Source organism: Salvia miltiorrhiza, chromosome 5 (assembly GCF_028751815.1).
Source record: "Salvia miltiorrhiza cultivar Shanhuang (shh) chromosome 5, IMPLAD_Smil_shh, whole genome shotgun sequence".
Lineage (NCBI taxonomy): Eukaryota > Viridiplantae > Streptophyta > Magnoliopsida > Lamiales > Lamiaceae > Salvia > Salvia miltiorrhiza.
In genome coordinates, this window is record NC_080391.1 from 46,081,472 (window position 1) to 46,107,653 (window position 26,182).

A 26,182-nucleotide genomic window follows, 5' to 3' on the forward strand; every position below is an offset into this window, starting at 1 on the left:
CCAGGACTGTTGGCACTGCACGAAAGTGGACTGTTGTGAGATCGAACTCAGGAAAGATCGGATACGAGGACGAGGCGTACAGTATGTGGTACAGAGATACCCTAGCAGATTTTCAAACACATGTTCATAGACTATGAAAGGATGAAAGCCTTATGGTTGTTACTAGACTGGATGGCATCGTGCACCTAGTCCCCGTGCTACCAATCGAGTGGTAGGATTGAGCAAGGAAGAAAGCCACTCAATATGATGGGACATGTCGTCTTGAGCATTGGACCCACAGGAGATGGGATTTGTTACAGATACCCAGATTTTCTATGCGGATCTACTGACCGGATGCTTGTTTTCTACCAGGGACTCTAGAAGAGTGTAGTAGATATCGAGTCGATCCTTGAGTATCAGTTACCAAAGATGATAAAATGATAAACGATAATGAGGATGAAAAGTAGCCGAGGAGGGCTAGAGTTGATGAGGATGAGAAGAGAAGTCGATGTAGGCTAGAGCTAAGGATGATCTTGAGAGTATGCGCGGTACACCCTCGTTTTTGATTAGTTGCAATTACATTGCGATGTATATAACTTACTTAGGAGATACTGGTACTTGAGATTTTGACATGATGATAGATAAGCATGCGAATTTAGTACCCTACTGATGTTAAATAGATGGATGTTCCTAGTGTGCTAAAGTAGCAACTAGATAAGTTAACTGGTAGCAATTACCGTAGGAGGTCCAGACCGAGACATAGTACTATTAATGGTGTCGATTTAGAAGGGACATTACGATAGATACTATGGTTTTTGTAGGGTTTAAATAACCCCTTTATGTAAGCCCTCTAAAAAGAGGCATTCTACTGATGGATATATTAGGTTGACCAGAGTGGTCTTTTTGTTAGCATTTCGTGAGTGCTTATTGCCTTACAGATGAATGTTAAGGTGACCGTGAGGGTTTCCTTAAAGTTGAGTTAGTAAATTGAACTTGAGTTTTGAGGATGCTTAGAGCGTTGGTCGAGTTGAGTTTTCCTTTTGTGATTTCAAAAATGCCTCAAAGATGTCATCAAGAGTGTGATGTGAAGGATAGGCGGGATAATACTCCGCCACCACCACCGCAACATGAGAGGAGAGTTGAAAAATATTGAACTTTCAAAACAAGAGTCTAGAACATAGGACCCTGAGTTTAAGCTTTTAGCTTGCTGGTGTGAACTTAAGTTTTGTTATGTATAGTATGTTGAGGGTTTAGAAGACACAGAATTTCCAAGTTCGGGATAGTATATCCCGTGTGACTGGGGAGTGATTATGTTGGACCTGGCCAGTCCGCATGATCCAAATCTCAGTAGACGTGTTTTGGGTTTATAAACCCACGTGTTTCAACTTTCGGTTGAAAAGCCAGATGGGTTCTTACTCTAGGTCATTTTTGTTCGACCTGGTAGTTACTTCATTCCACCCTCTGGTCATTCATTTGAGTCTCTTGAACAATTTGTTTTGATGTCATTATAGGGTTGAACCCTTACAACTTTTGAGTTATCCTAGTAGATTCTTTTGATGTATAAGACTAGTGAGAGGCACGTCAGAGGACTTTAACACCCGAGCAACTGGTAAACTACACCTGAGAACAATTCAAGGCTACTCTTGAGAAGTATGTACCGAGGAGTACAGTAAGCAGCGAGAGGTTGATTATCGGAGTTTGATGCAAGGAAAGAAATCGATTGTAGAGTATAACTGAGAATTCTGTGAGCTATCATGATTTGCTCATCAGAAGATGGATACTGATGAAGAGATGTCTGAGTTTTATGTGCCGGTTTAAGGCAGGACTTTAAGGTAGTATGGGCAAGTTATTGGATGCACCAGTTAGAATCTTGTTTAATACAGGAGCCTCGCATTCTTTAATTGTTTGAAGCATGTTACCTTCAAACTCGAACCAAAACGAGCTAGTCTCGAGTTGAGAGTAATCACTCCTGTAGGAAGAGCTACTACAGTTTCTCACATGATTTCTAACTTAGAGCTTGAGTTAGGATCACTAAAGATGAAAGCAAGAACCTTGCACTTAATGCCTATGTGGAACGTAGACATTATTCTAAGGATGGACTAGTTAGCAGAGAACTTTGCCCCGATTGATTGTAAGAAGAGACAGATAACTTTCCAACCACCTGGGAAGGAACAGGCATGTTTTCACGGCATTGATAGAAAGAAGAGAGTTCCAATCGTTTCGGCACTTCAGGCGTCGAAATTGGTAAAGAAGAAAGGAGCACAAGCTTACCTAGTTTACTTGAATGATGAAGGAGAATAAAAAAAAAAAACTTTGAGGATGTAGCAGTGGTAAGGGAACATAGAGATGTATTTCCCGAGGTCTTACCAGGATTGCCACCAACAAGATAGTTGGAGTTCACTATCGACATAGAACCTGGATCAGCACCAGTGTCGAAGGCACCCTATAGAATGGCGCCTAAGGAGCTACAAGAGCTGAAGATTCAGCTACAAGAATTGCTCGAGTTAGGTTTTATTAGACATAGTGTATCCCTGTGGGGAGCACCAGTCCTTTTTGTCAAAAAGAAGGATGGCACGTTGAGAATGTGCATAGATTATCGAGAGCTGAATAAATTGACACTCAAGAACAAATATCCTTTGCCGAGGATAGATGACTTGTTTGATCAATTACGAGGAGCGCATTTTTCTTGAAAGTTGACTTGAGATCATATTACCACCAGTTCAAATTTTGACAGAATGATATACCTAAGACAGCTTTTCAAATGAGGTATGAGCACTATGAGTTCATAGTTATGCCATTCGGTTTGACGAAGGCACCAGTAGTTTTCATGGATCACATGAATTGAGTTTTCATCAATAACTGGATAAATTTGTCCTAGTTTTCATAGATGATATTCTCATCTATTCGAAGAATGAGCAGGAGCTCCAAAACATTTGAAAACGATGTTGGAAACACTAAGAGTTGAGAAGCTTTTTGCCAAATTCACCAAGTGCGAGTTTTGGTTGAACAAAGTAACTTTACTAGGACATGTTATATCATCTGAAGGAATTAAAGTTGACCCCGTCAAGGTACAAGCTGTACATGAGTGGAGATCACCAACTACGCCTAACAAGATTCTCAACTTTTTAGGCTTAGCAGGATACTATCAGAGGTTTATTGAAGGATTTTCCACGATAGCAAGACCGATGACACAATTACTTAGAAAATAAGCTAAATACAATTGGAAAGAGGAGTGTGAATGTGAAAAGAGTTTTTAAGAGCTTAAAGGAAATTGACTACAGCACCAGTGCTGATAGTCCTAGAAATGGATAAAGAGTATACCATCTACGCAGATGCGTTAGAGAGTGGGCTAGGATGTGTTTTGATGCAAGAAGAAAGAGTTATAGTCTATGCATCACGATAACTTAGACCCCACGAGATAAATTATCCAACGCATGATTTAGAGCTTGCAGCCGTTGTGCATGCCCTGAAAATTTGGAGACATCATCTCTCCGGAGTTAGATGTGAGATTTTCACGAACCACAAAACTTTGAAATACTTTTTCGAGCATAAGGATATTAACATGAGGCAAAGGAGATGGCTCGAATTAGTAAAGGATGTTAACTGCGACATTAATTATCACCCTGGCAAGGCCAATGTAGTAGCCGATGCATTGAGCCGAAAGGTCTCGTCAAAGTTAGGATGTCTTCTCACGAGAGAGGATGAGCTTATAAAGGACTTTGACAAGATGAGGATAGAGATGATAAAACCACCAGAGACGATAGCGAGTATTGTTGCGACGATGCCTAGTTTGAGGAAAATGGTGATTGAAGCACAAGGAAAGATGAGACAATGAACAAGTTACGAGAAAGGATAAGAGCAGGAGATCTCAAGAGTTATAAAAAAAAAAAAAAAAAAAAAGAAAAAAAAAAAATCAGACAATGCTATCTTATTTGAGGGGAGAAGATGCATTCCCCGCGATGATGAACTTAAGAATACGATCATGAGTGAGACTCATAACACGCCTTACACCGCCCACCCAGGAGGCACAAAGATGTATCAGGTTGTAAAAAAATAGATTTTTGTGGGACGGAATGAAATGAGACATAGCTTCGTTTGTAGAGCGATGCTTAGCTTGTCAGCAAGTGAAAGCATTACACCAACGACCCTATGGGAAGTTAAAACCGTTGGAGATTCCCGAGTGGAAATGGGATCACATAGCGATGGATTTTGTGACAGCTTTACCCAAAAGTCAAAGAGGAAATACAGCAATTTGGGTGATTGTAGATCGACTAACAAAATCTGCACATTTCATACCGATCCTAATCGCGTATGGACCAGATAAGTTATCACAATTGTACGTTCGTGAGATTATAAGATTGCATTGAGTACCGGTGTAGATCACCTCAGAAAAAAAAAAAAAAATTTACATCACGTTTTTGGATGAGTTACAGAAAGAGTTGGGTACAAGGATGAATGTTAGCATAGCAGGCGATAGAAGATATTATAGGAACTACTATCCTTGATAGAGGAGTAAATCGGGAGAATGTGTTGCCACTAATTGAGTTTACCTATAAGATGTGAGACAAAGTTTCGAGATAAGAGACAAAGTTTTCTTGAAGGTTTCACCCTCAAAGGGGATGAATAGATTTGGAGTTAAAGGACAGCTTAGACCCAGAGTTATAAGTCCTTACGAGATATTGCAAAAGATAGGTCTAATAGCGTATAGGTTGGCTTTGCCACCTAGCTTTGGAAATGTGCATAACGTGTTTCACGTGTCACAATTGAGAGGATACATATTTCCGACCCAAACCATGTGGTTTACTAAGAAGAAATGATCTTAGAACCAGACTTGAGTTATGAAGAGAGAGACCTCAGATGATGCTAAATCATAAGATTCGACAATTGAGAAATAAATCGATTGCACTGGTTAAAGTCCAGTGGAGACGTTATAGTTAGAAAGAAGTGGAAAGAGAGCTTGATGATATGATGTGAGAGAAGTGCCCGAAACATTTACAGGAGGTACAAATTTCGGGACGAAATTTATTTTAAGGGGGATGGTATGTAATACCCGGGCTTTTGATGACGTGTTTAATTGATTGAATTTGAGTAATTAGGGTTTAGATCCCTTGTTTGATTTACTTTGTAAAGAGATGAAGAGTTATATGAAGTTTCGTTGTTATATTTTAAAAATGTTGAGATGTTCTTTTGATGATGTGAGAATGATGTGGGATTTTATATCCGTATTTGAGTTTGAGTATTCAAATAATTCTAGATAATTATTTGAATGAGAACGGTGAACTCGGAAGTGAAATCTGAGTCCGTTAAGACGTTTTTGAAATTTTTGACTTTTTGACGATGAATAGTAAAATATGGCTATTTCGTCTTTTTGTCGACTTTCAAAATCTTACGTGCACGTCGTCGAGAAATATTCTTAGTTTTTCGATACGAGTCCAATAATGAAAGTTTTTATTTTTGGACGACGAGTGAATAGTAAACCGGGATTTCTCGATAAACGAACCGAGCTCGTTTATCAGAATTTCGAGAACGAGCTTGCGTTTTCTATATTTATATGGAATTACGAGTGTAATGAAAGTGAGTAGAGGTTGAGAGGGCGAGTAACGAAGAGTATGGGTTGTTAGTCGTTAAAACGAGACGAGACGAGACGAGACGAGACGAGACGAGATATTTAACGACTAAATATCTAACCCTACCCCACCAAAACCACCCCCCAACCGCCCAAGTTCAGTCAAACACTCTTAACTCACGTTGATTTTCAGCCCACACACAACTCACACACACTAACACCTAAAACACACACACCATTCACGCATATACCATTTTTTAGCTTGAGCTCAAGCTTTTGAGCTCCGATTTGAGCACCGAGATGAACGCCGATCATCTTTTCGATCACGTATCTAAGTAGGTAAGATCTCTACCTACGTTTTGATGGTTTTCTTTTCGATTTTCGTCGACGTCGAAAAACGTCGATTCTCGACTTTATTTTGAAACGACGTCGGATCGTCGTGAAATTTTAGTATGTTGTTCTTGGGTAAATGTTGAGCATGTTTAATGAAGGGAGTAAGAACGGAACGAACCGTAGCTATGAAACCCATGAGGGCAGCCCCGTTTTTCACATATTAGCTTGTCTTTCGATTTTTGTTTGATCGTTTTGACTTGATATTTGTGTTTAGGGGTATGCTAAGATCGATATATATTAAATTCGTATTTTTCCAAGCACGGAAATTGTATAAGTTTTTAGAGCATGATTATTTAAATTCGTGAAGTTTGAGACGTTGCATAATGAATATTATTGCGTATATGTGTTCTACGATGTCACATGAGCATGCTAATTGATTTACAATTTATGGATGATAATTGGTTGAACGAAATTAAAACTGGAATTCTGTCAAAATTTTACAGCAGTTTCAAGCTTATGTTTCGATGAGTTTTCATTGCTTGATGACTCTGAAATTTTAGTATGTTTATCTATGATATGTGTATTTCGTCGCTGCAAAATGTCATGTCTTTTGGATGATGTTTGCTATTTTAAAGAAATTTTGAAAAATCCTTGACAGAATCTGTCAACTGTTGGTAGACTTCACAAAAACGTTTATATCTATTAATCCATGAAGGATTTTGCATCATCGTTTTTTTTAAACGAAACTAGACTTCAATACTTTTCTGAAAACATAAGATTTCGATTTTTATGACCTCTGAAATAGAGCAGTTTATTATTTCAAAAATGCCCTGTTCTGCTGTCATATTTTTCCAACAGTAAAAGTGTATGAGTTTCATTGTTTATTTGGCAGATCATATGAACGTTTTCTCTTGTGAAATTTTAACCAAATCTTCAAGGATACCTTTAGTTTTGGCTGATTAAATTTGATGGAATTTTATTAAGGTTTGCCTTGGTTTCTAATGGCCTAAACAAAAATTGCAGAAACTGTAAATCTTTGACAGCCTGCACTAAAAGAGCAATATCTCCAAAAACCTTTAACCTTTTTGGTTAACTACCATTTTTAGAGTGAACTACACTTCATGAAGTTTTTGAGATCAATTGGTATGAGAGTTTATGATGATTGAGTTGGTTGTTATGAATTTTTAAAGATGACACAAAAACAGCAAAACTTTCTAGAAAACAACTTGATTATATTTGTTTTGATGGATGATACGATATGAGTAAATGGTGTGAGTTGTGAGAGTTATGATTAACGCACATAAATGTTGGTATCTGACACTCGAACAATTGGTGTCGAGTATAAATGATAGTTTACTGATAAAGAGTTTTGATGATTTTGAATTATTTGGTTTGCGTTGAAAAGATGTCAAGATGTTAAGTTTTGAGTCGAGAGACGAGTTCACGTAGTGAGATTCACGCGTTGAAATCTCGTGGTTGACATTATATATGAATAGGTCATGCCGAAATTTTTAGTGAAATTAGGATTTGAGCATAGTCAATTCTTGTTGACCCGTGACTCAAATACATGCCTAATGGATAGTTTAACTTCTAATTGGTTAATTAGACGAGATGAGGGCGAATAGATCTGCTAAGAAAGTGGACTTTTCGATGTGTTAAATATTTCTTTTAATTGAAGAGCTGCTAATTATAACATAAGGATGTTATAATTAATGAGTAATGACGAGAGATAATAATTGTTATATTGATTAACAATCAAGAGAGATGAACATTAGAGATACTAATGTTTCATAAAAGATATTAGATTATTGATCGAGGTTTCTTTTATAACTTCTCATCAATTCTTCATAACAATGAAGGTCCTTTTGGGAAGTAACGACTTGAGGGAGAGAGTGACGTTACTCATTGATACAGAGACACAACGAGGTGGGCATTACTTTTACTATACGTATATAGAGATCCCCTACGTATCGTGGGCCTCTTATACGAATGAATGCATGAGATGATCTAACTGTTAATTTCAGTTTCATATATATCAAATGAGTTTAAATGTTACATTCAAGCAAGTTATTTCATGACAAAATCTTTGAGTTAAAGTTATTTCAAGTATTGTCTTGCCATAAAATGTTTAAATTTTAGTATGATATCTATCTGCTTTGGCTTTGCCAATGATGCAATCGAATTCGGGTCCTGAGCAGTTGATAGCTATCCTGCCAGGACTAGTGTACACCAGTGACCGTGAGTCATCTAGCGGGTTGGCCGGTCAAGTGACCGTGAGAGGTGGCCACCTCTCCGGCACACAGTTTCAGATATGATAGATTACAAAAGAACTTAGTCTGATCAGACGAACTTTAAGAATCACAAATGAACTTAGTAAGCTTGGGCCTTTTTAGCGAAAAACTCCCTTGCTGTACTGATTATGATGGCATGACAATTTATAGTTTTGAAGCATGTATTTTTATACCTAGGCATACGTGCCCACTGAGTGCTTTTGTACTCAGCCCTGCATATGTTTTCTAAATGTGCAGGTTGAGCTGATGTGATGATGGTGCTGCAATGAGCGGAGTCTCCAGGGTTGTTAATAAATAGTTAACCTGTCTAGAATATGTCTTCATACATATGTCTAGCTACTTTCCGCTGCAAGATGTTGTTGATGTTATAGTATGTTATGTCATACTTTGAGTCTTAAGAGAATGGTTTCATATGATGTATAACTTGATTAATGATATTAATTAAGTTTTATGTTGTCTTTCATAGACTGTTCAAAAGAGTATTAATGAGTAAATACGATGATTTTTCTTAAGTTAAGTAAGATTTACGGTTTCAAATGATGCCCCTTTCTTTCCCTTATTCTTTAACCCCATCCCTAGTCGTAGATCACTCGGCTTAACTATCCTTAGTTAAGGCGGGCTGTGACAGAAACAAGAGGTTGCAAATAAATATCAATATTATTTTTCGGCTCTGATAGGCCAGATGATGTGTTCGATAATTTCACCCTTTAGTTATGAAGAAAATGATTCACCTGTAGTGTGTTTGTGAATTGAGAGAAAAGACGAGAATAGCTTAAAATGAGAAAGGAGAGGATTGTATTAGAGTTTCAATAGCATGCATGCCTTTACAATGACCGGCACATCTTCTATTTATAGACACCCAAAATAGGGGTAAACTAGTAATTACATAACTGATAGCGACCCTGGCAGTTAAAGAGAATCTTCGAGGTCGTTATCGATCGGCTGTACTTTCAGTCTTTCCCACCGCTGCACTTGTCTACTAGCTCTGAAACTTCCATCCTGATTACGCCAGCCCTACCCAAATCTCAGCGTTGCCCCTTCTTACTTCATTCCAGCCCTGACACACATAGTGTTTAAATTCTCTCGAGATGACTCTGATGTTCTTGCCCTTCATGCTTTTCTCCCAGAAACACTATCCTAGCTCATTCCCTCATAGTTACTCCCAGCGCTGACGACTTTGGTGCTGCCAATTTTGCTTTACGCATATTTTACTCCTCATCACTAGGAATTAATAAAGATAACAAGAAATATGATTGTTTCATACACATCCACAGAGGAAGATTATATGGTATTAGAACAACTGGCCATGTACAATGTGTCACACTTATATTACTAAATAGATTAAATCCATCTGAAGATAATCCAAACCTCACATTTCGTGGATCCTTGGCGAACTCTGGATATTTGCTATTAAATATTTGCCAAGCGGGAGAATCAACCGGATGTCTCATATACCCATCATTTGTATGACTTTTAGCATGCCATAGCATGTGGCATGCAGTTTTTGATGACATGAACAAGCGTCACAATCTAGGTTTAATTGAAAAATACCACAAAACCTTCTGTGCAATCTTTCTTTCTCACCAGTTGGATCATTATCTGAAGTACGCCATCTTGCCACATTACATGCAATCATTAGGACAAGCATCTATCTTCTCATAACCAAGGCCCAAGTCTTTCATTAATTTTTCAGATTCGTAATATGACTTTGGTAAGTCGGCCATTGCCTCAAGAAAAGCTTCTCGTAATAATTCTAACAACATTTCAAAGTGTTTGTTACTCCATTTACCAAGGCATTTAATGTGCAACAAGCGTATGATGAATGACAATTTTGTGAAATTTATAAAATTTTCCAGCAACCCCAGTGGCAATTTCTGCATCCTCGGGAGATCCTACGGGACTATGTACATCACTTCTATATTATGAAGTTCCAAAACCATCATGCACTAATCCATACATATCATCAGTATCATGTGAAGTCCTATAATCAAACGAAGAAGAAGAAGAACCATTTGGATTATGTGATGAAAACTCTCATGAGCTACCCAATCATTATACCCTTTAATAAACCCCTTAACTATCAAATGTTCTCGTGCATCACTTCTTCCAACACATCTACCAAGTTTGCATTCTACGCATGGACATAAAATCATTCAATTTCTTGATTGATTACGAAATGCAAACTCTAAAAACTTCTCAACTCCAAGCATGTACGGTTATTCATCCAACTTTTATCCATATTTCTTGAAAGAGAACAAATGATTTGGCACAACTCACCCTTCATGCAAAAAATAAAGCTCAAAAGAAAAAGGTTAAAATAGAACCCAATATTAACCACATACAAAGATTATTCTGAAATCACTTAATTCAACCGCTAAACTCCAAAGATCAATTTCTAAACAAAGGGATAAAGCAAATACATATTTAATAATTATATTGATCAAGGTTGTGCTGGAAAAGTCAACCCACAACTCACATTTAATTACATTATTTTATTTTATTTTTGAGAAGGAATTACATAATTTAATTTAATTTAATTTACTAGCTAGGAATCTGAAATTTTAACAATTTGAATTTGAAATACAAAAATTTTGATTTTTTTTTCAAGCAATAGATCATGATTTAATTTTGCTTGCGAGCACCAGTGCACTACATTCAATCTTTACGCTCTATATGGACATCTGATGTGCATAAAAAAAAAACACAACATGTACGAAATTGGATTGAATATGCCTCATAAAAATGAAAAAGAGACTGAATGGATTTAGAAATTCAGAATTAAAGAGAGCAAGCAATTGCATTAATAGGAACCTACCTCTGTTCAGGCGAGAAATCAGAGGGCCAAAGGCGGCGCTAGAAAGGCAAGAAGGGAGTGCCGTAGGAGGCGCCAGAAACTATGGCGCAGGGAACAACTATTAGTGGGGGCACGACGTCTGCACTCGTGCTGCCTGCTGCCTGCGAGGCTGCGGCGCCAAGGAGATAAAGGGCGGTGGCGCGGCGGTGTTGGGGTAGGGGTGAGTTGCAACGAGAAGACCGGCGAGAGGAGGGAAGGGACGGGGGCGGCTGGAACTTGGGAATTGGTACGAAAGTTGAATTAGTTAGGTAATTAGGTTTTAGATTAAAAGAAAAAATTAGTTATTAATTAATTTATTAAGTATTATGTATATACTCCCTTCGTCCACAATTTAATGCCCTACTTGCCTTTAAAAATCTGTCCACAATTTAATGTCCTATTCTGCTTTTTGTACCATTTTACTCTTCTTCTTTTCCTATATTTACTACCATTTGCCACTCATGGACCCACCTTAAAACACCTTTATCATTTTTATATTATATATTTACTACACTTTATCACTAGTGGATCCACTCACAACACCTTTATCACTTTAGTCAACTATCTTTATCACTTTAGTCAACTACCTTTATATTTCATCCATATCACATTTTTCAGTTTTCTTAGTCTCCGTGCTCACACCCAAATAGGGCATTAAATCACGGACGGAGGGAGTATCATACATTAACCCATACACATTTATTATATAAAAATGTGTATCTCATTGAAATCATCTAATGTATACACGAATTAAGCAATACTATTTAAAGAAAATAAAATACTCCCTCCGTCCCCGAAATAAGTTCATCTTTGGGGACGACACGAGTTTTAAGGAAAAGTGATAAAGTGTATTGATAGTGGAGAAAAATATGTTATACTCCCTCCGTCCGCCAAAAGTATTCCACTTTGGCCGGGCACAGAGTTTAATAAAATGTGTGATGATGTTGATGTAGTGGAGAAAGGGCCCCACCACTTTATGAGATGTGTGGTTAAGATTGAATTTGGGGTGGGTTTTTTGTAAATAAAGAGTGTTTGTAAGGATAAAATATAAAGGTGGATGGTGGGACCATGGCTTAAAAATGAAAGTGGAATACTTTTTGCGGACGCCAAATATAGTAATTGTGGAATACTTTTGGCGGACGGAGGGAGTAATTAGTATTGGAAGTGGTGAAAATGTGAAAATTGTTATAATTATTATTGGGAGTGGTGAAAAAGTGAAAAGTAAGAATAAATAAAACATTATTAATGGTGGGGTAGTTGTTCAAAACTGGAAAGAAAGAAAAATGAATTTATTTGGGGGAACGTCCCAAAAAGGAAAAAGAAGAACTTATTTCAGGGACGGAGAGAGTATTAAATTATTCTCTTTTAAAATTAATTTTGCCAACACATTGAAATGTCGTAATTATATAGGTATAACGACATATAATATGTTGTGTTGTAATAGCTTATAATAGATGTTTAGCAACATTCTATAATGTCGTAATAAGATTAGTATTATGACATATATGATTCAGTCTTTGAGCCCTTATATATGCAAATTAATCAGCCTTGCTTATTAGGGTCAAGAACTCTCCTGACAACACACATGTATAAAACAAATTAATTTAAAATATAGTATAAAGCCACAAATTTAGACTGTAATTTTCAATAATCAACACTACAAGATTCATCGATGATGCAATAAAATTAGAATATATAAATCACTCGGTTTCATTCATATATATCAACATAATTAATTCCACCATGTGAAATCTTGAAATTCTTGCCAAAATTCTCGATGGAAACTCCATGATATTAGTCGACGGGCATCTGGTAGCGGCAAAGCGGGCAATAGTGACTCGTCCGCAGCCACTTGATGATGCAGCCGTCGTGAAAAACATGCGAACACGGCATTCTGAGGCCGCCGCCGACCTCCTCCAAGCAAATGCAGCAACACCTCTCCTCAGCCTCGCACTTCTCCAGCAGCGGGAACGAGGAATCCGCGGCGGGAACCATGCGAGGATAGTCGGTCTCCACGGCATACAAGTGCCTGCGTCTGATGTTTATCTTGAAATGAAGGCTAAGAATGGTGTACTTACGTAGGGTTTCGGCCGTAAAACTCTTGTACACTTCCGCCCACGCGAAGGTGATGAGGTGCCGGCGCTCGAAGTCGGGGAGGCGATCGCCGATGGCCTCTACGAGCACCTCCCGTACATGGTCGCGCGACAAGGATTCTTCAACGGTGAGTTGGGCGGCGGTGTTGTAGTCGATGGTAGGGAGGGATTCAAGAAAGTGTGGGTCCATTGGGGAATCTGGGTTTACAACATAGTTGGAAGTTTGGGTGTGTATGGAAAGTTGGAATTTGATCTTCACATGAGGGAACATGGTGGACCGGAATGCACTTTCGATTACTTCCATTGAGGTCGAACTAACGCTCTCGTAATTCATGCTCATTGTGTTTAGGATTTTTTGAGAAAGAATGTAATTTGGAGAAAATTGGATATGACTTTGGTCCTATGGAGGTTTATTAGTTTATATGGTGTTGCTGGGAATACTTGGCGTAGAAGGATTCGGACTCCCATTTCGATCGGTTAGGGTTACTTATCTCTTCTTGCCTTCTTTAGTTTTATTTCTTAATCTCTTAAAGTTTAGTTATGTTATAATTAATACATACGTGTTTTGGCTTTTAATTTATTTCTTGAATTAATATTTAACTAGGTTTTATTCTTATTTTTAGGTTTCTTTCTGGATGTAGTTATAAATTTGTTCGTTTTACTTTGTAAATATTTCTCTTCATTTTTAATAACTACAGTGCAATCTGTAATATGCTATCTGAATTTTTTTGTTTTTGTTTTTATAGGTCATATAATGACAGAGTACGTATCAAAGTCGGACTCCAACTAGAAATATTTGGGTTACTTAATTATATCTCTTCTTGCCTTCTTCAGGATTTTTATTTTTGAAAAATTCTTTTGGGAGTTTCTTTTTTATTTGAGTGACTTATTACTTTTGGGTTTTCATTCTTCAGTTAATTGACTAGGTTTGTTCTCTTATTTTTCGGTTTTCTTAACTTGGGCGTATTTTCTATCTTTATTTTTCAAATATTTATCTTATTTTTAATATTTTGGTGATGGTCTAACGACTCTAGAACGTTTAATCCGTAAACGTTATTTTCGAAATTTTTGATAGATTGTTTTGTCAATTTGTTATATTAATTTCATATTACTTGATCTTCTGAAAAAAAAAATCATATTATTTGATTTTTTACAAAAAAATATATATACGAAAATCACAAATCATATTTGGTAGAATCGTTATTTTTGTGTGTGAAGCACATCCTTTAGGGTGTGTAATAATAATAATAATAATAATAATAATAATTTTGAGAGTATATCTTGTAATAAACAGAACGTTATAGAAATCACTTGTGATTCATATAAAAAATAATTAATTCCAGCAGACTACATACAAATTAATTAATGAAATCTGGAAATTGTTGTACGAAACATGCAAAAACAGTGGATATATATATATCTAATTGGCAGGCATCTGGTAGCGGCAAAGCGGGCAATAACGACTCTTCCGCAGCCATTCCTTAATACACCCGCCATGAAACACATGCGAACACGGCATTCTCCTCAGCGCCACGCCGCCAAGCTCCTCCAAGCAGATGCAGCAACACCCCTCCTCGTCGCACTTCTCCAACAGCGGCAACGACATGCGAGGATAGACGACATAAAGGTACACGTGTGTGGTCCATATCTTCAAATCGAGATCAAAAACGGTGTGCTTCGGTAGGGTGATGAAAGCCTTCCGCACCTCCTCCCACGCGAGCATAATCGCACGGCGGCATTCGTTTTCATGGAGACGGCCGCCGATGGCGTTTCCTAACGCCTCTCGCACATCTTCGTACCGCAATTGTCCTCGAACGATGATGACGTGCGCGGCGGTGCTGTTGTCCGAGGAAGGCAGGCATTGAAGTCTGGAATCTTGGTTTATAACATAGTGGTAATACTCGTTGCGGAAGAAAAGGTTGAATTTGATTTCGAGATGAGGGAAAATAGTGGCCCGGAATGACCGCTTGGTTACGTTGAATGTCGTGAAACAATGGTGCGGGAAATCCATGCTCGGTGTGTTTTTGCGGATGGGAGATTTTGTGTAATTTGGATATTAATTAATTGGGGTTTATTTATGTTGTTTTACCACCCAAGTGAATCCTTGGCATACAAGGAATCCAACTCCAATTAGGTTTTGTTACTCATCTCTTCTTGCCTTCTATAATTGTACTACCTCAGAAAACGTGCAATTTAATTAACTTATATATAAAAAGTAATTATTATAACTAAACAATTATCGTATTGTAAAATTTGAGTAGTTAATAAAAATTTTACTTCTCAATTAGCCCTTCTTGTATAAGGAAAGGAAAAAGTATCCACCTAAATAAAAATATGAAAAAAACTAGCATTTTTTGATGTAAATGTACAATTATGCCGTTAATGATATTTTTCACTGTTACTTGTGAAAAAAGTGTGTAACAGTGTAAAATACACTATTACACACTTTTTCAAAAATCATGTAATGATTGAGAAAATCGTGTAATAGTATATTTTACACTGTTACACACTTTTTCACAAAAGTGTGTAATTGCAAAAAAGTGTGTAACAGTGTATTTACACTGTTACACACTTTTTCACTTCTAAAAAGTGTGTACAATGTATTTTACACTGTTACACACTAAAAGAGTATTTTGGTCAGAAATGCTATTATTTCTATATTTTTATTTGTATAGCTAAAATTTCCTATGACTAAAAGGTTTTGACTACATTAGAGTGTTGCATCATACATTTATCACTTTATAAAAGTATAACAATGTTAAAAACTCGTAACATAATTAGAAAATAAAAAATAAAGATATATATATATATATATATATATATATATATAGGGGTGGGCTAGAATAAAAACACTCTTAAGTGTATAAAATATAAACGTTTCCTAATGTACGAATTTTATGTAGAACACGTATGAATTTATCCAACAGAGTTACGAATTACGAAAAATAATTTTTTGTTACCTTTGGTGTTGTGAACCTTGTGGAATATCCTAACCCTTGTTTTGATGATACCAAAATTCATAGGACTTAATTGTAATAGACTAGAATTGCTTTGAACTCGAGTGTTAGAGTTCGTTTCTAGTTTAGCTTGCGGTGTCGAAGTCTGAAGACTGAAGACTGAAAACTGCAGATACCAACTGAAGTATCAGTTGAAGACTGATTACTTAATGCGCGCAAAGGACTGATACTAAAGTCAAGTATCAGTTGAACATTCCTCCTAAGACTGATCTTCCAACGTTCAGAGGAAGCCACGTACTCACAAAGTACAGCAAAATTAAATGCAGAGATCTCAGGATATCCTTATCTCTGCAGAGGTCATTCCTATCTGGTGGTTACTTTTCAGAGACGTCACATCTCCTGTCCATCAAGAGAACCGTTTCCACCCAGACAAGGAACCTCGAAGATTGAAGCCTCAGCCCAAATTCGAATTGCTCTCCAACGGAAGAAATCTTGAGGATGCTCTACGCCAACGGATCTATTCAAGACTTCTCCTACAAATAGCGCTCGAGGATCAACTTCAATCTTCACCGATTCAACGACATAAGCTGAAGCTCTGCCGAAATTGCTACTTAGCCTAAAGCTCAATCTCCCCAAAGCTTGAATCGAAGAAGAGAATTCCAAAGCCAAAATCAGTCACTGCTGATTACACACATTCTCTTAGACCTTAGGCAAACCTCTGTTTACCCAGAAGCCAAAGGTCAAACTTGCTTCAAAGAACTTGTTCTTTGTAAGTATAGTTGGCACTCGTTCAAACCTCCCCCCCATAAGAGTGTTTGAGTGTTTCGGAGTTCAGGAAAGTACTCTGACTCTGAGTGAGAAGTCTTAGCACGGGTTGTGCTGAGCAGAGAAATTCGACGCGAGTGAAGCGTGGGTCCTGAAGAAGGGTTTTCTTCAGTAGTACGGTTGTGTGCACCCGGCAAGCACACGGTTTGGTTTGCAGTGCACCTGTTAAGAACTTGCGGAGTGGATTGTTGGTCTGATCAACCAACCGTGGATGTAGGAAAGGGTTTTTCCGAACCACGTAAAAGTCTCTGTGTTGTTTACATATTTCAGTTTTACATTCTTACTTGTGTTCTTTCAATTGATAAACTGAACACTGATTAACTGCAAAGAGAAACCTAAAAACCAACAACGTGCTCCACCGAGGCTATTCCAAAACTAAGTTTAATTTCCGCTGCGTATGATATCAGTCTGACTGATCTATCTTCTGATAGTCAGGAAGAGTGTTATCATCTTTGTTTTGCAAACACGACTGAAGCCCTTACGTGCATCAGTTAAGTTCCATCAACTTAACTGATAACTCTTTACTGAAGAGCTTTCAGTATCAGTCGTCAACCCTGTTTGGTCAAAACTGATTTCTGTAAAATAGGCGTCTTTGTTTGCATGTAAAGTTTCGTTTTGATCTCTGACTGAGATCCCTCTGATTGAGGATTTGAAAAAATAGCCCATAGGTGTATTCCCCCTCCCCCCATACACCTATTCGAGACCCTCTGGACCTAACAATTGCTATCAGAGCAGGTTGTATCTGTATCTGATTAGGTTCAATTTGAACTAGATCCTTTTTCTCAAAGGTCTCGAAAAAGTTCTCTCTTTTCTTTTTGTGCTTGCAATCTGTTCTATCTGCTGTTATCTGTTCTCTCTTTTTTGATGGAGACTAACCACAGCAGATTATCTTCTCTACCTATGTTTAGTATTGAAAAATACGACATATGGAAGTTTCGGCTTGAAAGCTTCCTCACCGCCCAACATTGCCGAATGTGGAAAGTCATCACCAGCGGACCAATCACCATCACCGAAATCGTCAAAAAGGTTCCTGTTGATCCACAACAAGATCCTTACGATGAGGTCCAGCCCAAGCAAAAGGCAGACTTCACCACAGAAGAAAGAAAGCAAGATGAGCTAGACAACCTCGCCAAAAGCATCATCTCCGGCACCGTTCCCGACAAGCATGTCATGAAGATCATCAAGTGCGGAACTGCAAAGGAGATATGGGACATTCAGGAAAGAATATGCGTAGGTTCCGAGGAAATCAAGAAGAATAAGCTATCTATAGCTTGCCAGAAGTTCGACTCCTTCCTCATGCTCAAGAATGAATCTGTCGAGGAAATGGAACTTAGATTCAACCTAATCTTGAATGAAGTTCAATCCATTTCACTACAAGAAAATTGAGTATACATGACACTGCATACATGACGCTTTTTAGTAAAAACCGTCATGTATGAGCGCCATTTTTGAATACTTGACATTTAAAAAAAAAACGTCATGTATACAGTGTCGTGTATTCTATACATGACGCTGTGCTGACACTTTTAGAAAAAACGTCATGTATGAGTGTCATTTATTCATAGTATAGATGACATTCATTACAAAGCGTCATGTATGTGCGTAAATTTATTGCTATACATGACACTTATGCATATATCGTCATATATGTTATTATAAAATCCGTCATTAATTATTTTTTACACAAATTTTAAAACATCAAGAAATTTTCACTTATTAATCTAATTTCCTCCAACGACAAAACCCTAACTCCCTCCCTCTCTCTTTCGTTCGCTTCCCTCCCCCTCGAATACCAACTGGACGTGTCCTCCCACAGTCCGCCGCGCCCCCATGCCGTGGTGAAGAAAAACCTGGAGCAGGAGCCGGAGATGCTGCCGTGCCACGTCTTGGCGTCACCACTCTCTCCCGCAGCTCTGTCTCTCCGTCTCTCTGCCTCGTTTACGACGGCCATAGCGGGTCATCGCCACCAACCCGTGCCACCGTCGTTTCCTCCTCCACCATTTCAGGTCAGTTAAAATCATCACTCAGCCATCCCCTTTGTGGTTGCAGATTTGCCGCGCCGTTCGCTTGTTTTCCCTCACCAACTCCCGCCCTTATTTCGTCTTTCTTTTCTAGGGTTTTCTCCTGCCCCTCACTTACGGTTCTGCACACAATGTTAATTCTTCAATTTGTTACTATTATTTCGCATTAGGAATTCAAAATTTTCTAGGTTTTGCTCTTTAATTACTTGATTTATTTCCTTTAATTTGGCATCAAACGAGGAGGTTCTGCATCTCATTTTCACTCTTGGTTGTTAGCTGAATCTATATTCAAGTTTAGTTCCTTGGTTAAATCTGGAATTTATGACGATTTAATCTAGCCGATACACTAATTGAGTCGTTTTGGTATATGTATGGATGGTTTATTTTTCTCAATAGTCTCTATTTGCTTACTCTGCTTTCATTTTAAACAAGTAGTTCAGTAGCAGAGGCATTCTGTATTTTGTTTAGTTGTTGATGGATATTTCTTCGATTCATGTTAATGGTAGCTATTTCTCAGAAACGGTGCAACTTACTTAGTACTAGAAAACTTACTTAGTTTCAATTATGGTCTATGTTTGATTAGGTCTCTCTTTATGTTTATGCATTCAACACTTGGCTATGTTCCTAATTGGTAAGTCTAGGAAGAAGTTGCTGAGTATATGTATTTGATTGTGTAAATCTGTCAATTGATATCTCGCCTGTCATCATGGACCAATTTTGTTTAGGCTTTCTGGAGCTTCATATTTAATCCATATGCACTTCAGGAATACTGATTCTAGTCTTATTAGTTCCTTTTTTTGATGACATTGCTGAAGCTATTGATTCTTATTCTGAAGATAGTTTTTTTTTTTTCATGATTCACCTGCGGCTTTGCACTTAATACAAGATGATAATCTACGGGGGCTTATGCCTTCGATGGCAGCTACTTCAGATGGCCTAACCACATCTGCTTCTCGAGGATTATGAGGGGCTGCAGAAGAATTGCAGCACGAACATGAGTGCGATTTTATTACAGGTATCCTCCTGCTATGTCTTATAGTTTTTCATTAGTTTATTCGATCAGTTGTTTTCATTTTGTTGCAAGTTTTGGTCTGATGCTAAAATCTCTGGTTGTTATGTTTTCTGGTTATATGTATCTTTTAAATGTCTCTTGAGTGCGGAGGAGAAGTGCCAACTGCTTCCGGAATTTCATTTGTGTATATGTCAATATATATGATGGTGGATGCAGATAAAGGACTTTATTGCAGATGGTTTTTGTTATTTGAGCAATAGAATAATGATATTTTCTATGTCTTGGAGATTTTATACCTGCAACTGTAACTATTCAAATTCTTTTTTCTCTTCCAACTTTTACATATTGAATTTCTCATGTGATAATGCTGGTTTTTACGGATTTCTAAACATGTAATTTGGTATTCAGATGCCTTTGTTGGGGTAGCATGATCTCTTCCCAACAACATTTTAATTTACTAATAATTGCCAATGTGTTGCAAAAGTTGTTTAAAGTCCTTGATTTTCTATATATTGATGCTATTTTATGTGTCTCTTGTATAATTTATTTTGCCTTTTGGGTCTCGGTGAGGGAATATAGAAATTCATGTTGAATCATTGACTACATCAATTACACTATCCTCGATACTAATTTCAGGTTATAGCAAGAGGTGTAGAGTGTGATTTAGCAAGAGGTGTAGAGTTATGAGAAGGCACCGAGCCACTGCATTTCAGATGCTAGCTTATGTAATTTACAGGTTTGTTTTCTTTTCTTTTGCTTTCCACTGCATTGGAGAGGTTAGACTCAATCTGCTGCAGCTCTTCTTTCCTCATTTAGATTGAACACCAGACCATGTGTTTTAGAGTAAAAGTTTCTTTTTTAGGCAAATTTTCTCTTGATTCTGCATCCAATGCTTGTTTAATGAAGACCAAGATATTGATGTTGAAAAACAGCATGTTTAGCTACCATTTTTTAGTTTCTTCTAATCTTGTCTATTTTGGGCAATGCAAGGCTGGAACCGGCATAGCTGAACTTATCGCGCTTGAGATGTCCAAAAGGGTAACTACTCGTCTCACCATCTGCTCTCTATCTTCGTTTGCTGAGCTTTTAGTCATGAGATCGTGATTCCTGCCCTTGTAGGCAAACACTCCAGTCGAGGAGGCAAGGAAGAAAATTTGGCTTGTGGACTCTAAGGTATGGTATTCTTCATCTGTTTTAGGCAAGATCATGTGTATATTTGTTCAAGAAGAACGTCAAATTCGATCAAGGTCGTGAATAGCTCTGTCGTTGTATGACAGGGGTTGATTGTCAGCTCTCGTAAAGAGTCTCTTCAGCATTTCAAACTGCCTTGGGCTCACGAGCACGAACCAGTTCAAGAATTGTTAGATGCAGTTAAGGTGTGATCTTCTTGTACTAATATGCGTTTAAAATTGAAACACGAGATGCAACACGAAAATGTAACGTGTAAAACTCCTGATCTTGGTTTTGTTGATAAAATACTATGGTTTTTTTCTAATTGCAGGAGATAAAGCCATCAGTTCTGATTGGGACTTCTGGTGTGGGAAGGACCTTCACAAAAGAAGCAGTAGAGGCTATGGCTGCCAACAATGAGGTTCTCTCTCTCTCTCTCTCTGCACACAAACTAATCTAATAACATCATTATGATGCTTTCAGAAACCTCTCATTCTTACTTTGTCAAATCCAACCTCACAATCAGAATGTACTGCTGAAGAAGCCTACACATGGAGTGAGGTAAATGCATTTATTCTCCCAGAACATATTTATCGTTTTGTGTTCGTGTTCGTGTTAATATACCTAGAGAACTCTCTTAGGGACGCGCAATATTTGCCAGCGGAAGCCCATTCCCCCCGGTCGAGTACAACGGGAAAACATACGCAACAGGCCAGGTTCAGCTCTATACCTAGAAGTCTAGAACTAGCAACAAAGAAATTTTTATTAAATATATCTAATGATTAGAATTTTTATTAAATATATCTATGGCTTTATAGTGTTGTTAATATATATACTTGTTTTCTTTGTCTTGTAGCTTTGACATGTGACATGGAGAAGTTCTTGCGCGTTGATATGGCATTTTGAAAGCTTTTTGGAACAATTATAATTTGTGGGTGTCGTATGTAGGTAAATTTTGTTGTTGGGAGATGTGGTAGAACATTGGTTCTTATTTTGTTGTTGTTGGATGAATATTGGTTATCAATGTTTAATTGGTCATTTTCATTATGTTTTGATTTCTTTTTTTGTACAATTTAATAATATTTATAAATTTAAAACAGGAAAAAACCAATATAATATGAAATAATATTTTAAAAATCTGAATAAGCATATATGACAGTTTTAATATGACTATAGATGACGCTTATAAACCGTCAAGAAAACTAAATATAATGACATATTCTGGCTGAAATGACGGTTACAAAGTGTCAAGAATAAACATAGAAACGTCATGAAAACCTATATACATGACATTCAAAAAGTGTCAAATATAATCAATAAACCGTCATGTAGTATATTTTTCTTGACGGTTAGAAAGCGTCAAGAAAATAATATAAATGTCATGTTTAAAATTATAGTTGACGGTTATCCACCGTCATGTATACATATATAACCGTCAAGAATAATTAGTATAGACGACGGTCATTAACCGTCATCTTTACTAGGTACTATACTTGACACCAGTATACTTGACGGTCGACGGATATCATAGATGACGGCTAAAAACCGTCAAGTATGAGCGTTTTTCTTGTAGTGTTTCCAAAGAAAAATACACTCAACGAGAAATCAATCTGAAGATTCTTCGAGCACTGCCACGTGGAGAATGGCAGATCTACTCAGTCGCTCATCAGCATAAGCCAGGATTCAGTCAGCTCCCGACAAACAAGCTTTTCTCCGATCTCATGGCAAATGAGTTCGACCTTCTGAGAAATCTTGGAAACAAGAAGGCTGGAGGATCAGACGAAGATGGTCCATCAACCTCAAGAGGAGTAGCACTGAAAGCCTCAACAAGATAAGGCAAGAAGCAGATCAAGGAACCAACGGAACTCAACCCTGAGGACTTCTTCAGTCAATATACTTTGTTAACTAAAAGATTCAACAAGATGGAGTCCAAATTCCGGAAGTACAGAAGGTTCCACAAGCAGCACTACAAAGGAAAGGAAAGAGAAAGCAACTCCAGACATTCCACAGATCGAAGCGGAGAAAGGAAGTCAGCCGCTTACGACATCAAAGATATGGAATGCTTTGGATGTAGAAAGAAAGAGCACTTTCGAAATGAATGCCCTGATCTGACTCAAGCTGAGCGCAGAGAGCTGAAAGCTAAGAATGATCGCAGCTTTACGAAGAAGAAAGCGATGGTTGCTGACGATGCTGATTCTTCCAAAGACACATCAGAATCATCAGACTTCGACAGTTCCAGCTCAGACGATGAGAGCCGAGCCCTGATGGCCAATGAATCAGAAAGCGTGGCTGACAACAGCTACGACAATGGAATGAATGGCTCAGAGGTAATCTCTCATTCAAAAACTCCTTATACTAACAACTTCCTGATGCTTTCAGGAGACCACTCAGAATCTGGAGGTAGCTCATCCGATGAAACTGACGAGTTTGATCAGCTCATGACTGATCACTGTCAGTTGAGAAAAATGTTCGAAGATCTCCTCAAGCAGAATCAGAAAATAGACAAGGAGATCAATGATGAACGAGCTAAGAATCAGACAATCATCTACTTTCCGGATGAAACTTGTCTTGATCAGCTAATCATGGAGAATAGCTGACTGAAGGAAAAGCTCAGAATCTCCAACTCAGAATGTGAGAGAGAATCTCATGAGATCAAGAGGCTCAATCACAAGATGGAAGAAACAGTCAAGAACTGCATGATGCAGTCTCCCATGATGAGCAACTTTCCATCGAAAGGCCTTGTTAAAAGCATTGGAGGAAAGGTTGCAGGTGACAAAGGAAAGAGTGTCATGATCATTTCAAAGGACGATCCTTCTGAAATCACAACATCTGAAGAATCAAGAGATCATGATATGGATGAAGTTCGCAAACGCAAACTGATGGCAAGATCAAATGTTCCACCTCCACGGAGCTACAGATGAGCAAAGGAGGCCCCCAACCAGATCATCTTACTGAGAAGACTGGAAAGCAAATTTCAGTCAAAGATCGGGGAGGGAACATCAGGAATCAAGAAGAATCTTCCTCACCAATCCAGGGGGAAGAAAGGCCACATCAGTCAGAGACTGACATCAGTTCAGTTTCAGAAGGAACGACATCCATGGAGACAAAACAATCATGAGTCCAGTCGAGCCAAGCGACATCCACGACGACAAGCAACTGGACTTCAAATGACTCGTGTCACCCGACATCAGTCAAGTCTCCATCAGTCTGCAAAGACTCGAGTATCTCAAGGAAGATAGTTCACCGAGCAAAGAAGACCTCAACCACTCATCAGACGGAACTACTACAAGAGTGAGGCCTTCAAAGGAATTTCTCAACAAAAGAATGCTCGTGTGCCAGTTGAAGCGCCAACAACGTCAGTCAGACGATCAACAAAGCGCAAGAGATCAGCCAGACCAATTCTGAAGCAGATAAGGGTTCCAAAGGGAACTCGAGCTAACATCGAAGGACCCAAATCTTGATTGGGTGCCTGAAGCAACTCTTCCTTGCAGGTCAATGTCAGGAAACACAAAAGGAAGAAAGAGGTTAAAGCTTCAATCAGAACATGGTATCTGGATAGTGGCTGCTCGAAGCACATGACGGGCTACAAAGAATATCTATCTCAGTATATTGAGAAAGCTGGATCCAAAGTTGCATTCGGAGACAACTCAATCGGAGAAACAAAAGGCTACGGTGTGCTCAACATGGGTAACGCCAATATCAGTAATGTTAGCTTTGTTTCTGGTCTTAAACATAATCTGTTGTCTGTGAGTCAATTTTGTGACAACGGTTTCACAGTGAAGATCAAGAAGGATGAATTCACTGTTAGAAACAATCAAAAGAAGGTGGTTCTGAAAGGATTCAGACAAGGGAGTCTCTACGTCGTTTCATGGGAAGACAGCCTACCAGAAACATGCCTCATCAGCAAAAGCAGTTCGGAGCTCAACTGGCTGTGGCACAAGAGACTCAACCATCTCAACTTCAAGACGATCAACAAGCTTGCTAAACATCAACTGGTAGAAGGTCTTCCTTCTATTGTGTTCCAGAAGAAGCAAGAATGTGAAGCATGCCAAAGAGGAAAGCATACGCGAATGTCATTCAAGTCAAAGTCAGGACACTCCTCTGAAAGAATTCTACATCTACTTCACATGGATCTGTTTGGCCCTATCACTCCAAGAAGCTACAACGGTAGGAAGTACACCTTAGTAGTTGTGGATGACTATTCGCGATATACTTGGGTCATCTTTCTCTTCAAGAAGAAAGAGACACTGGAGGAACTGCCAAAGCTGCTGAGAAGACTGAGCGTTGAAAAGGAAGTCAACATCATCAGCATCAGATCAGATCGTGGGACTGAGTTCCTCAATACTGTCATTCGTGAGTATTGTGATGAACAAAGAATCAGTCATCAAACTTCTGCAGTAAGAACTCCACAGCAGAACGGAGTTGCAGAAAGAAGAAACCGATCTTTGAAGGAAGCAGCAAGGACGATGCTAGCCGAATCAAAACTCCCCTTGAAGTTTTGGGCCGAAGCAGTCAACAACGCATGCTACACGCAGAATCGCTCCTTCCTCACTCAGAGGCATGGAAAAACTCCATACGAGCTATGGAAGAACAGAAAGCCATCTATTGCCTACTTTCATGCTTTCGGTTCTAAGTGTTTCATCCACAACAATGAAAAGAAGAGGTTAAACACTTTCGATAGCAAGGCTGATCCAGGAGTCTTCCTTGGATACTCTGGAACAGAACGTTCAAGCAAAGCCTATCGAGTGTTTAATTCTCAAACTCTTTGTGTTGAAGAAACACCTCATGTGATCTTTGATGAGAATACAGATGATTTCAGGGAACAAGAAGCTGAAAAGTGTGTCCAGAATACTGAAGGTTCCAAAGCTGAAATCCACAACACCGAGCCCTCTACTGTCTTGGTGTGGGGACCAGGCAAAGATGAAGATACTGAAATGCTTCAGTATCAAAAGATCAGCCAAAGGTCTGAAGTTCTGACTGGAGCCAATGCAGATGGCATCAGTAAAGGGGGAACTCCAGGTGCTAAAGATCGAGTTGAACGTGGTGAAGCAGCTCCAGTTCAACTCTCCCCTGCTCCAGAAAGTGCTCAACACTTCAGAACC

At 38.4% G+C, this 26,182-nt stretch overlaps 3 protein-coding genes and 1 long non-coding RNA gene across 4 annotated transcripts; 2 read left to right on the forward strand and 2 right to left on the reverse strand.

Moving 5' to 3' along the window:
• Window positions 1-5,674: 5,674 nt before the first annotated feature.
• Window positions 5,675-8,632, forward strand: LOC131024578 (uncharacterized). The gene is made up of 3 exons (XR_009101931.1): window positions 5,675-5,884; window positions 7,738-7,804; window positions 8,407-8,632. It is a non-coding gene; the product is annotated as an uncharacterized LOC131024578 (long non-coding RNA).
• A 4,081-nt stretch (window positions 8,633-12,713) lies between these two features.
• On the reverse strand, window positions 12,714-13,459 carry LOC131024561 (receptor homology region, transmembrane domain- and RING domain-containing protein 4-like). The gene has a single exon (XM_057954076.1). It carries the CDS (start codon window positions 13,433-13,435, stop codon window positions 12,797-12,799), a length of 639 nt encoding a protein of 212 aa, XP_057810059.1. The 5' UTR covers window positions 13,436-13,459; the 3' UTR covers window positions 12,714-12,796.
• A 1,056-nt stretch (window positions 13,460-14,515) lies between these two features.
• LOC131024562 (uncharacterized) lies at window positions 14,516-15,132 on the reverse strand. The gene has a single exon (XM_057954077.1). It carries the CDS (start codon window positions 15,104-15,106, stop codon window positions 14,516-14,518), a length of 591 nt encoding a protein of 196 aa, XP_057810060.1. The 5' UTR covers window positions 15,107-15,132.
• Window positions 15,133-19,892: 4,760 nt separating this feature from the next.
• Window positions 19,893-22,127, forward strand: LOC131026003 (NADP-dependent malic enzyme-like). Its single transcript, XM_057955784.1, has 9 exons — window positions 19,893-19,913; window positions 20,590-20,646; window positions 20,901-20,948; window positions 21,030-21,083; window positions 21,188-21,286; window positions 21,412-21,501; window positions 21,564-21,641; window positions 21,722-21,796; window positions 21,937-22,127. Exons 1-9 carry the CDS (start codon window positions 19,893-19,895, stop codon window positions 21,940-21,942), a joined length of 528 nt encoding a protein of 175 aa, XP_057811767.1. The 3' UTR covers window positions 21,943-22,127.
• The last annotated feature ends 4,055 nt before the right edge of the window (window positions 22,128-26,182 follow it).